General features: G+C 41.7%; 1 protein-coding gene across 4 annotated transcripts in view; it reads left to right on the forward strand.

The window, feature by feature from the left end:
• DCBLD1 (discoidin, CUB and LCCL domain containing 1) overlaps positions 1 to 12,725 on the forward strand; it is a 63,619-nt gene that overhangs the window by 34,257 nt on the left and 16,637 nt on the right. For all 4 annotated transcript variants that reach the window (XM_028510835.2, XM_036024619.1, XM_036024618.1 and 1 more), the window contains exons 4-6: positions 1,104 to 1,155; positions 5,283 to 5,355; positions 9,749 to 9,882. In XM_028510835.2, coding sequence (XP_028366636.2) covers positions 1,104 to 1,155; positions 5,283 to 5,355; positions 9,749 to 9,882 — 259 coding nt within the window. The remainder of the gene's footprint in view (positions 1 to 1,103; positions 1,156 to 5,282; positions 5,356 to 9,748; positions 9,883 to 12,725) is intronic.

A 12,725-nucleotide genomic window follows, 5' to 3' on the forward strand; every position in this document is an offset into this window, starting at 1 on the left:
GGGTGGACCATCCTTGGGGCTACTGTCCTGACCCTTCTAAGGTCTGGCTATTCTCTGTAGTCCTCCATCCACCCATTTCTTAGCACAGGACAAGCTTTTTATCCAGTTCCCACCACACACACACACCCCCCAGTGCACCAGCATGGGCCATGTGAGTCTGAGCAGGATGTAGTCACTAGCACAGAGTCCCCTAACCATGCAGCTGACCCCTGAGCAGGAGAAAAGGGAAGCAGGAACACTGATGAGAAGGGACACCTGGGCTCTGTCCAAGCCTCTTGTTTCCCAGCGGAATTACCGTGCGGTCTACTCTCTGTCGGCCCAGGGCACAGAGGTGCCCAGTTTCTGTTTTCACTCCCCCCTGGCAGAAGTACTCTGGGAAGGGGGGCACTGTTCATTTCCCACTCAGCCAGTGACATCTCACCAATCCCAACAGGTCCCAGCTTGGCCAGTGTTCACCATATGTTGCTCCCTAAGAACTACTGGAAAGATTAAAGAAAGAAAGAACTATTGCAGCAAGTGTGGAATATTTTGAAAACTATACTAGGCTGACATAAATGCATCAAAATCTGTGGTATCTTAGCATCTCTGTTGGTTCCATCCCCAAACAGCACCCTCATTTTAAGTCCTTGGTCCTTACTGACCAAAGTGAAGAGGCTGTTCGTGCTCTTGGTAAACATGTGGTTCTTGAGTCACTCTACTAGCTAAATTGTTAAATTACAATGTCCCTGAACCTTCTCTGTGAACCACTTTGGGCTTTAAAACTGTTTGCCTTCTGTGAAGGGAGGTCAGACACATGATCTTTGTAGGCACAGAGTGGACAGTAACTACCCATGTTTCTTTTTATATTGGAAATGGTTTCTGTTGCCGCTCACTGGACAGCCCCTAAAACACGGCCCTGGGGGTGGAAAAGAGAACTGAAGGGAACTGTTGAATCCTGAGGGCATTATGCTCAGTTTTGATTGATTTTCAAACAGAGAAATGTACAGAGCTAGATAATGAATAAGTGCTTTTTAAAAATCGTCTTTTTTATTTTAAAAGAAATTTTTCAGCAGGAGTATCCTAACTTCCATTCAGCCCGCTAATTACAATTGTCTTTATGACAGATTTACTCACATGTTTGGAAAGAGCTAACCATTACTCGAAGACAGAATACGGGTAAGTATCGGTGTCCTGGTGGTGCCGCAGCCACGTGTTGTGAACATGTTGTTTTCCTTCACATCAAACCAGATATTGTTTGTACTTAATTTTTTAAAAATGCTATCCATGTTGTAACTCACAAGGAATGTTTGACATGGTCTCTTATGTGGCAGAGGTCAGCAAACTTTTTCTGTCAGGGGCCAGATAGTAAATATCTGGGTTTGGCAAACCACTGCAGTCTCTTTTGCATCTGTTCATATAGTTGGCATTGCCACTGTAATGCAAAAGCTGCCATAGACTATCAGTAAACAAATGAGCAGGGCTGTGTTTTGATGAAACTTTGTTTACAAAAACAAGCAGCAGGTTGGATTCACCCTGGAGCTGCAGCTTGCTGCTCCCTGAGTCCTACTCTCATGCCAGAGCGCATTTTTTACCTGGCCTGCCTTTAGGAGTGACTTCTGTTAATTCTTTAACTTTCAGAGGATGCTGACTTTGTCTTGCCCACAAAATGGAAACCTACTGAGAACAGCAGATGAAAATTTGCATCCCAGCTTTAACTGGGAAGATCACTTAATCTGTTTGATGTGCATTTCCTCATCTGTAAAGTAGAAGAGCCTAGAGCAGGATTTCTCAACCTTGGCACCATTGGTATTTGGGGTTGGATGATTCTTTGCTGGGAAGCGCTGTTCTGTGCGCTGTTGGATGTTCAGTGGTAACCCTGGCTCCTAGCCTCTGTGTGCCAGTGTGATGGCCTAGAATGTCTCCAGACACTGCCAAGTATCTCCCCGTGGGCAAAATTCACACCCAGTTGAGAACCACTGGTCTAGAGATCATTGCCAACAACACTAACACCAGCTATAACTCCTCAGAGTGCTCTCTTGGTGCCAGGTGCTTAGTGTCTGGATGTAGCACATAAGCAGCTCATGTGAGTGTTCCAACATGCCTGCAAGGCAGGTTCTCTTATACCTCGAAAACAGGCACAAAGCAGTTAAGTATTGTAACTTACCCAGGACTCCACACTTAATAAGTGTATCCAGCGTCAGGCTCAGGAATCCATGGTCCTAATCATCCCAGACATTCTAATAAATGAGATTATTTTATATGCAAAATAAACTCTAGTGTTAATTACTATTAAGTCTGCTAGAGAAAAAACAAAAGTAAAAATTACTAGTAATTAAATAATTAATGCCTGTAAAGTTGCCATGCATCCCATGTTGAGATATCCGCCAGCATTCCCTCAGGTCTTTCAGCCCTACCTGTGCAGCGCCCGCCCGTGGTGACAGGGCCTCTGGGCGTTAGTGATCGTTTTCTGTCCCCCTAACAAAAGGAATATACTGAGGCCAACAGAGTGAGGTTATGGTTCCAGATCGCCAAAGCCAGCGATTTAACAGGCAACGCCTGACTATTTAGTTAGGGGCCCTGGCGCGACAATAGCTGTCCAGTGTGAATGAATAGAAATCATGCCTATTTCTTTGTCAGATCAACAAAAAATATGATATATTTTTTGGCATGCTGCAGAGTTTTAGTGATTACTTTGTGTGTCTCATGACATGAAAAGGTGGAAAATTGTGGATTGAAGCTATGTCCCGGTGGTTCTGCATTGTTTAAGGGGAGATGAGGTAGGATGACTAACACAGGTTCCTCGTCCCTCACTCACAACTGTGAAATGCAGAAAGGCTTCAAAGTCAAAACAGCTTTACAACTCAGGTGGTGGCCATACCTGATTAATGTGACCAAAAAAAGCCTGAATTCTGAAATACGTCAGGCTCTATGGGTTAAGGTAAGGAATTGTAAACCTGTAGCAGGATTCCCTGTTGTTTTCATTTCTTAACTCCTTTAGGTCCATGGGAAAGAATTGTGAGTTATTTATTTGGGTAGTTTTGGTAATTAGATGTTGTTACTCATCTAATTTGCTAAGTCAGCCGGAGGAAACTGAGAGGAAATGAAGTCAAAGCAACTGCTATTTTGGAATATGTTTGGGCTGGTAGATTCTCTTTAAACAAACCGACTACACACTGTCGCACTGCGGCATGCACAGAAACAGCACTGGGCCTTCATCTTCAAAGTTGCCATTGTTCTATTTATAGCATTTTGACTTTCTTTTTGCTTGTTTTCCACAGATGTATTGTTGTCATTCACAGCCTATTGATATGTAGACTCTTGGAGGAACTCCAGATGAGGAAACTGAATTTAGGGGGGATTATGTACCTAATGGGGTCAACAACTAGCTAGGTAGTACCAGGGCATGGGTCACCCTGCCCTAGGCCCCTCAACCACACCATATGCAATGAAAGGTTTCTGGACAGTTTCTTAAAAAATAACCGTTAACCAGATGGGATCCTAATTTTAAAATATACCCTTTTTGGTCAAACTTGTGGAAAAATAGTTGCTAAGGGCTGGGGTGTAGGGGGGTAGGGAGAGGTCAGTAAAAGGGTACAAACTTCCAGCTTCAAGAAGAGTGAGCTCTGAGGATCTAAGTGTAACAGAATGACTAGAGCTGATACTGATGTATTGTATAATTGAAATTTGCTAAAAGAATTGACCTAAATGTTCTCACATATATATTTAAAATACCTGTATTTATAAATAAAAATATGTGAGATGGTGGATGTGTTATTTAGATGGCTGACATAAATCATCATGATGTATACTTTAAATATATCACAATTTTGTCAGATATACTTCAGTAAAGCTAAAAAGTACATATACCTTTATTTTGTGGTTACAAAAGTAACTTATAACTAATGCAGACCATCACTGTCGAATATTAGCCATGTGTAGTTATCAAGCACCTGAACTGCAGCCAGTTTAGATTGGGATGTGCTCTAAGTATAAAATATATAGCAGATTTTTAAGACTTCGTACAAAAAAAAAAGGCTAAGTATACCTCACTGATGATTTTTGCTATTCATCACATGCGGAAATGATAAAATTTGAATATATTGGGTTAAATAGAATATATTATTAATATTAGTTTTTCGTTTCTACTTTTTTAAAATAATTTATTTATTCTTTTAGAGAGGGAAGGGAGGGGGAATGAGAGGGAGAGAAATATCAAACATGTGGTTGCCTCTTGTGCACCCCCTGCTGGGGACCTACAAGCCAGGCATGTTCCCTGAGTGGGAATTGAACCAGTGGTCCTTTGGTTCTCAAGCAAGGGTTCTATCCACTGAGCCACATCAGCCAGGAAGAAATTTATTTTAGACAGAGGGGAAGGGAATGAGAAAGAGAGGGAGAGAAACATCAAATCTGTGGTTGCCTCTGGCACACCCCCTACTGGAGACCTGACCTTACCTGCAACCCAGGTGTGTGCCCTGACTGGGAATCAAACCAGCAACGCTTTGGTTCTCGGGCTGGTGCTTAATCCACTGGGCCACACCAGCTAAGGCTCTTTCTACTTTTTAAAATGTGGTTACTAGAACATTTAGATTTACATATGTGGTTTTCATTATGTTTCCATTGGATTGTGCTAGTAGAGTGAACCAAGGCATTACAAAGTTAAATACCACAGAAAGGGAAAGTTTCTCAAAACCCCGCTAGTATTCAGAGATCTAATTCCTTGTCTTCTTTTCATTCATAGAAAACATAAGTTGTTGCTTTATATGTTTTAAACGTATCTTTTTATAAAAACAAGATCCTTCTATATATATTGTTTAGAAATGTTGCTACAGGAACAAACTTAAAGGACACATGGTCATAAACTAAGGGGAGGGTGGTAATGGGAGGGAAGTGGGGAGGGGTGGGAGGGGGGACTGCATTGGGAGTAAAAAGGAGGAAACTGTATTTGAACAATGATTAAAAAATAAATTAAAAAAAAGAAATGTTGCTTTTTTTTCTTAAAAGTATTTTTTGCACATCTTAGGATCAATTAAGATGCATCAGGGAAGCTCATTATTTAAAAGGTTTTATAACAAATCCTTATATAAAGCAACAACTTATTATAGAAATTGTTGTGTAAAACTTGCTTTCAGAGTAACATTTTAGATTAATCTGCATTTTCATAAATTGGGTTTCTGGTTTGTCATCAGAGTGTTCTATGGAGCAGAGAAAATGGTTTTAAGTATACTTTTAAATTTAAGTATCATTTAATAAAATATAAATTCTTTCTTTCTTTTTCTTTTTTCTTTTCTTTTCTTTTTTTTTAGCAAATTCTGCCCAGCTGGTTGTAGAGACATAGCAGGAGACATTTTTGGGGACGCGGTGGATGGATATAGAGATGTAAGTGATCAAGGGTAATTTGACATCAGGGACGGAACTGAAAAGAGTGAGTGCTGTTGCTCTGCCTGAATGCACTACAAAGCGAAGCCAAATAAGATATAGAACTGTGTAGCTAGCTACACAGTTCTCTCTTTTCTAAGAATGAATGAAATAAGTTAAACATAAAAACCAAAGTTATTCACGTATTCATTCCTATTTTTAGCATTTCCCACTAAGCATACTGTAAATGAAATGGTAAAACGAAAAAAAAACTCTTTTTAACTCCTAAGAATAGAGTTCTGTCCAGTTTTGATAAGAGACCATCTTTTTGTTATGGTCCATTTCTTTATTTTAATGCTCCATTTGATTCGTGTAATAATAGCCAAGGGCATGAACACTCACATCACAGAATAGTGACATTGTGTCTGGGACCGAAGAAGCCTTCTGCCTTGTTCTTATGTTATTCCCCTCCCTCCTTGCACCGCAGCTTCTTATGTCTAATGAGACTTTCTGGGTTGTATACATTTTTCCCAGAGAAAAGTAAATTCACAAGATGTCATTTTTATAAAGTATGTGACTTGTCTCCAGATATACAATCTTTCATTTCTTACTATTTACAGATTTCTGTCCTGGAAATCCAAGATCTGATTTTTAAAATGTTACATTGCTGTTTAAAATAGTTAGGTTTACAGGAATTTGCTTGAGTTCTTAGAAATGTGATGGCACTTTTTTCTAAGAATTAGCGGCGTGTGTCTGCAAGCACTGGGAAAACATACATGTTCCAGAAGTTTGGTAATTCATCTCCAGCAGGGTGGAAAAGACCTGGCTTTGGTTTTTGCTTTTAGCACATCCTGATTCTGGAAGCAGTGGCCTTTGTTATTTTTTGGTCTTTATTTCCTTTTTCATGTATTGTCTTTATTTACAAGAGTGACACAGGATATTCATTTGGCCTATAAATTGTTTGGACATTAAAATGGTTTATGCTACCTCGGTTTGAGGATATACTTGGAATAGGCTATTCCTAAATGACTTCAGGAAATTAACTAAGAGAAATAAAAAAAGTATAGTTCCCCCCCAGCAAAAGAAAGTTTGTCTTGATTATTTCCTGTACCACGCAAGAAACGTAAGAAGTATGTACAATTAGAGAAATGGCATCATTTTTCTTACTTAGCTGTTTATCTTGCCTCCTCATGACAGCTTTCTTTCTCAGTGGAACGGGTTTGCCTGCGTAGGAGACCTAAGTACACAATTTGCAAGCACTACAAGCGGGCTTCCTATTTGACTCACTCGCTGGTTTTACACCATTTGCTTTTAGAATGATTTTTCTGGAGGGAAAATTTGTATTTTGGAAACTAATCCCATTCAAAGAGGTCTGATCAGTGCCTTTTTTTGAAATATCATGGGCATATTAGATCTCTATTGCTACATAACAACATCACCACAAACACAGAAACTTAAAACAATACATGTGGTCCCTCCCGTGTTCTGTGGGCCGCTAGTCTGGGCATGGCTCAGAGGAGTTCTCTGCTTCACTGTCTAATGGGTGCACCCACGGTGTCAGCCAGGCCTGAAGTCTCATCTGGGACTGGACTGGGGAAACATGTTCTTCTAAGCTACCATGGTGTTGGCGGCATTCAACACCATGTTACTTACGGATGGTCAGATGGAGGAGCTCAGTTTCTCCCAGGGTTTTGCTAGAGGCTGTCCTCAGCTCCTTGCCTTGTAGGCCTCCCCCACATCTCTACTTGCTTCTTCAAAGCCAGGCAGGGAGAGTTCTCTAACAAGGGAGTCTCCTAGCAAGACAGGTTACAATCTTATGTAATGTTAGCAGGGGAGTGGCGTCCATCGCTTTTGCTATATTCTATTAGTTAGCAGAAGGCCACAGTTCCTACCACACCCAAAGGGATTACACATAGGGGAATACCTGGAGATTATTTTGGAGGCTGTCTTATGGTACCTGTATCTTAGGAAATGTGTTCAGCAGTAGCAAGTCTTTTTCTGGAAGCATCTTCGCAAAACCAAAGCATATCCTATAGGGCAGGATGACAGAACTTACCAAACAAGTTACCAGAGAAGCTACTGATGGGAAACAGGTCTCTGGGGAGAAATATGTCCTAAAAAGCAATCATGGAAAAGGAATTGATTCGTTCTGTGTTGTCCCAAACAGCAGAACTAGGATCAGTGGGTGAAAGTTACAGGGAGGCCAATTTCAGCTGCATGTGAGCAATCATGGAGCAGTGCAAAATGGAATCAGATGTCTCAAGAAGCAGTGAGACTTCCAGCCTCTGAAAGTGCCAGATGTAGTTATCACAACTATTTGGCTGTCAGAGATGCCAGTTTGCCTCGCATTCCAGGGCTGAAAGAGATAAGCAGGTCTGCACACACCCTACACTAGGTTCATAGGCCGCCCTCCAGGACCACAAGGTGACAGACTACTCGAAAAAATGCCAGACATCAGCAATTTTCAACCTTTTTCATCTCATGGCACAATAAACTACTTACTAAAATTATGTAGAACACCAAAAACTACATTGTATTTTTTTGTCAAGCTGACTAAAAAATAGGTATAATTTTGATTCATTCACACCAGATAGCTATTGTTTTTTTTTTTTTTAATTTGACAATCTAAGGGAAAAGAGGGCAGTGTCCTTGACTAAATAGATTATTAGTCAGGTATTGCAAGTTTAATAGATTAAATAGTCCAGTATTGCAAGTTTTAAAAATTCTTGCGACACACCAGTTGAAAATCGCTGCCAGATATGACCCAGTCCAGCCTTTCCATTGTGTAGATGAAGGGGGAAGCCAAACCCTGAGCAGTGAAGTGACTTGAGCACACCTGGTGGGGTTAGACACAGAGCCAGGATGATGAACTAAATAGCTGAGTTTAAATCCGGGACTTTTCCATTACACCTGGCTGCTCCATGTTGTGCCCGGAGAGTCTAAAGCAGTGATAAGAGATCTTTTTAAGAAAAAAAATTTTAGGGAAAATAAAAATGCAAGCTGCCTATTTAGTTTAAAGAGCACTATCATTTCCTCTTTTTCTAATTCTTATTATTGTTTTCCAAAATCAAGAAGGATAGTATCTGCATCTGTGTTTTAGCGTTCTCACATCCTCTGTCATAAAATCTTTCCCCTCTTTTTTTTGGCTATGACAACAGTTATTGCCAAAATGATTCACTTTGCAAACTCTAATCTACTAGATATTTGAGCTAAGTCAAAGATCACAAACATTCTCAATTTTATTGCAGCCATGTTAATTAGAAAATATGATTGGTCCCATGGGTCCTCCTAATATTGTAACCTAAATGTAAGTGAATTTTTCTACTGGAATAAGGTGAACAGCCTGTCATTAACACAAGGAGGAACTGGAGGAGGAAGTCCAGTTACTGAGATGCAAGTTCATGAGCTGCTTTTCTCTTTTTGGCATTAGCCATCCTGGAGAAGTGGAGCATTGCTAAAGCTTATTTAAAAAATGATGCTTCTCAGCACCTCAGTCCTGGGCTGACTGTCTAATCATCCTCCCACATAGGTCTGTGCTCATGGGGTCCTAGGACCTGGGAGACACTTTGAAAAGTTCCAGTCCTCCCTCCAGCCCCTTTCCAGCAGGCCAGTTTCAACCACAGGGCCCCTGCTACACAGCCAGTCAGGTGCTCCTGCTTGGGTTGTCACACAAGACAGCAGCCTTTGCATGATTTGACATTACTATTTTGGTTTTTTATACCTTCTTAAATCTCTAAATTAATCATAAAATAAACTGTGGTGTGGAAGGTTCACCTTCTCAAATGATCCTCAGTATGTACATCTGGCAAACCACATGTAAGAAACTGATCTGTTATCTATTTCTGCTGAACAGTTATCTATTTTTGCCACTCCAAAACTCAGTGGCTTAAAATAACAACCCTTTCATTTGCTGCTGAGTTTGTGGGTCAGCAGTCTGGGCTGGTCTGCTCTTCAGCTCCCCTTGCCTAGAACTGCTCCTGCAGCTTAGCCCTGTGGCAGGACACCGAGGGCCGGAGGGCCAAAGATGGCCCAGTGACACGTGCAGCAGCACCAGACAAGCCACAAGGCCAGTTCAGAGTCGGTGTGGGGGGTAACTACACTAGGGCACGGCCACCAACAGGCGTTATTCACTGGGGGAACACCACTACTGCTATATATTACCTTCTTACCCACCTGGTGAGTAGGCTCCCAAGTTAGTCAGCATACTATGGTGCCTCTGATGTCATTGAGATAGTTCTCTCTGAATGCTTTTTTCCCCTTCCCATTTTACTTTTTATTTAAATGAATTATAGTTAAGCAATGTCATGGGTCAGTTAGGGATCCTGACCACAAGTTAAAACAAAGTGGAAAACTTGCAGTATATTTTAAAGGTATTCTTGAGTAAGCTATGAGTGACAGCGTTGCCTTGTTTCAGAACTCTTTATTGTGCAAAGCAGCCGTCCACGCCGGAATAATTGCAGATGAACTGGGAGGTCAGATCAGCGTGCTTCAGCGCAAAGGGATAAGTCGCTACAAAGGGATCCTGGCCAATGGCGTGCTCTCCAAGGAGTAAGTACTTTGCCTGTTGTTTTGAGTGGAAAGTAATGTGAAGGCATCATCAGCTCACAATTTTGAAAGAGCAGCAGGCATGTGATAGATACAAAGGGTTTGTCAACTGAGAAGAATATGTGTGTTAGAGCAGAATTTATGGTGTCTGTGTGGAAGGTAAATGCAGCAAGAAAAAAGCTCACTGGTTATGCTGACAAGTAAATTGAAAGAGGACCCATCTGAAGTCCCCGGGCAGAGGAGTATCTCTACTTGCTTCAGTGGGAGAGAACAAAAAACGTATTCCTTTTTAGCTTTTTCAGTTTCAGTGACTTATTGGTTAATCTCCAACATTACTGAAGATACTGAAGGGAGATTATGGGACTGAAATAAATCCATTTTTACTACAGAGCTCCCCAGAAGATTCCTAGAGACAATCTCTTCATGGTAAATAATAGTTGGGAAGCAAAGAAAGAGGACTTTTGTTAATGTTGTGAACTTTTCTCTTTGGTGTTATTCTCTGCTCTTGTAGCTTCATGAGAATATGTCAGTTACTTTAAATGCTTCAGCCTCAGCCTTTAAAGCTTTCGGGTTCCCTCGACTTCTGGAGTGGAAACTGGAGCCCCTAGGACTAAATATAGGCCCTCCTGTGGTCCAGATGTCCACATTATAAACAGGCATGGTTCAGAGGAAGGTCCCCCTTGGAAGGATGCCTAGTGAGGGAAAAGTACTCCTCTAGCCACCGTGTTTATCTTTCTCCTTCACTCTCTATCTGCCCTTGGAAATATCTCCCCACTACTGCAACTTTGGTTTTTTTGATAGGTTGTCACATGGAATTGGTTCTGAGGATACAACACAAAACTGAGGCTATAGGCAGTTCAGGATCCCAAAGCAGGAAAAAGTAGGTGAGGACCTATGTCTTCTCCCACTGGCTAGTTGGGCATCACTCTCCTGTCCCCACACCATTTAGCTCCAGCCCCTTCCTGCGTGCAGAACGAACATGATCATATTTGACTGTTCCATTCTCACAATGGATTGTGGACTATCTTATCTGGTAAAAAAATCACAACATGGGGAGTAGATGGGTTTCCAAGTTAGTATAAATATAGTGACTCTGATGTCATTTTGAGGAAGTTATACAATCATATCTTTCTCTCCCTACTACTTTTTATTTGAATGTATTATAGTTTAGTAATATTGTGGGTCAAATAGGGATTCTGAACACAAGCGATAACATTATTTTTATAAGAATATGCATTTTATGTTTCAAAGAACCAATTTATGAACTCACAAGTAAACTTTGAGATAAAAACTAATTTCTGGGTTTGGGGATGATGGCCTAAGCTCACCAAGTTACCACCCAAAGCTGCTAGCGTGATGTTTCCAAAGGCCAAAACTCAGACTTTGGAGTAAGTAAAGGTTTATGGGTCGAGAAGGTGCCAACCAAGAAGATGGGAGACCTAACCCTCAAATCCACCTTAAGAAAGCACAGAATTCAGGCTTCTTTTTTATGTCAAGGGAAGGGGAAATAGGAGGGCTGTGTTTTTAAAGCTCAAGCATCAGACAGAATTCCTCTAAAGATGAGCTTGTTTATATGCAAGGCAAAGCAGGAGCTTTTAGCTTGAAGGCCACAGGAACAAAGCAGAGCTAAACACCATGCAGTCAGAGACCCAGCATTTCACTCTGTTACAGCTGAAGAGGGGACGCAGTGACTGACGTCAGGTGAGAAGTTTGCTAGGTATCTTCATGAAGAAGGCAAGCCTTGGGTGTGATGGAAGGCAGGTCCCAGGCTCAGAGGGACGTAGTGGTAGAGTCAAGACCTGGCAAGAGATGCCAGAGAGGAGTCGTGGTGACAGTCAGCACACTATGCGCACGCCCAGCTCCCCTCCAGCAGGCTGGCTGGCGAGAGACAGAGGAGAAAAGACAGCACTCCCACTAGCAGTTCTGAGTTTCGGGGTGCTCTGGGAGTAACTGGAGAGGTTGTTCCAGTGCAGTCCTTTCACAGGCATTGCAAGCAATGTTGTGTGTGACTTACGAGAGCCAGCCAGTCATCACCAAGGACACACCACACACTCAGCTGTGAGGGCTCATCGCCTTGTATTTGTGTCCTCCGCCTGCCTGACCTTCCTATCTGCTTTCCCCTCTGGGTGGGATTTTTTACAGCAAGGGGCCCTAAAGTGTTTTTTTATACACTATCTGAACATTCATAGTCAAAGTAGTTCTAAATTTGTGTCAAAGTTAATATCTAAAAGCTTGCACATGCCTTTAGAATCTAAAATCCTTAGTCAAGCAAACATTATATATAATGAGGTCTCTCCAGAAAAAGCCCAGCCATTGTTAATAAAATGAGAATGGTTTGTGTGACATTGATGTAAATTGGCAGCCAAGGAGAGTGGACTGGAATGCACATGTGTGTACAGTAACGACTTCACTGTACTAGTAAGTGGGGGCGGTAGATGCCATTGAATGAGCATGTGTATTGTGTGGCTGTCGCCTTCAAATTGACTGAGCAAGTAGAGCAATGAATCTGTATCAGATTTTGAGTTAAGCTTCAACGTTCCTCCATGGAAACTATTTGGATGATTCAGAAGCCCACAGCTATGAGCAGCTGGTGATCGGCAGCTTCATCACAACAACACTCCAGCTCATGCGTCACATCTCATGCAGAGTATTTTGGTGAAACATCAAGTCATCCAGGTGACTCAGCACCCCTACAGCCCAGACTTGGCACACTGCAACTTCTGGCTTTCCCAAAACTAAAATCACCTTTGAAAGGGAAGAGATTTCAGACCATTGATAAGAATGAGGAAAATACAATGGGGCAGCTGATGGTGACTGAAAGAACTTTGTGAGGTACCAAGGTGCCT

The sequence above is a fragment of the Phyllostomus discolor genome, chromosome 4, assembly GCF_004126475.2.
Source record: "Phyllostomus discolor isolate MPI-MPIP mPhyDis1 chromosome 4, mPhyDis1.pri.v3, whole genome shotgun sequence".
Classification (NCBI taxonomy): Eukaryota; Metazoa; Chordata; class Mammalia; order Chiroptera; family Phyllostomidae; genus Phyllostomus; species Phyllostomus discolor.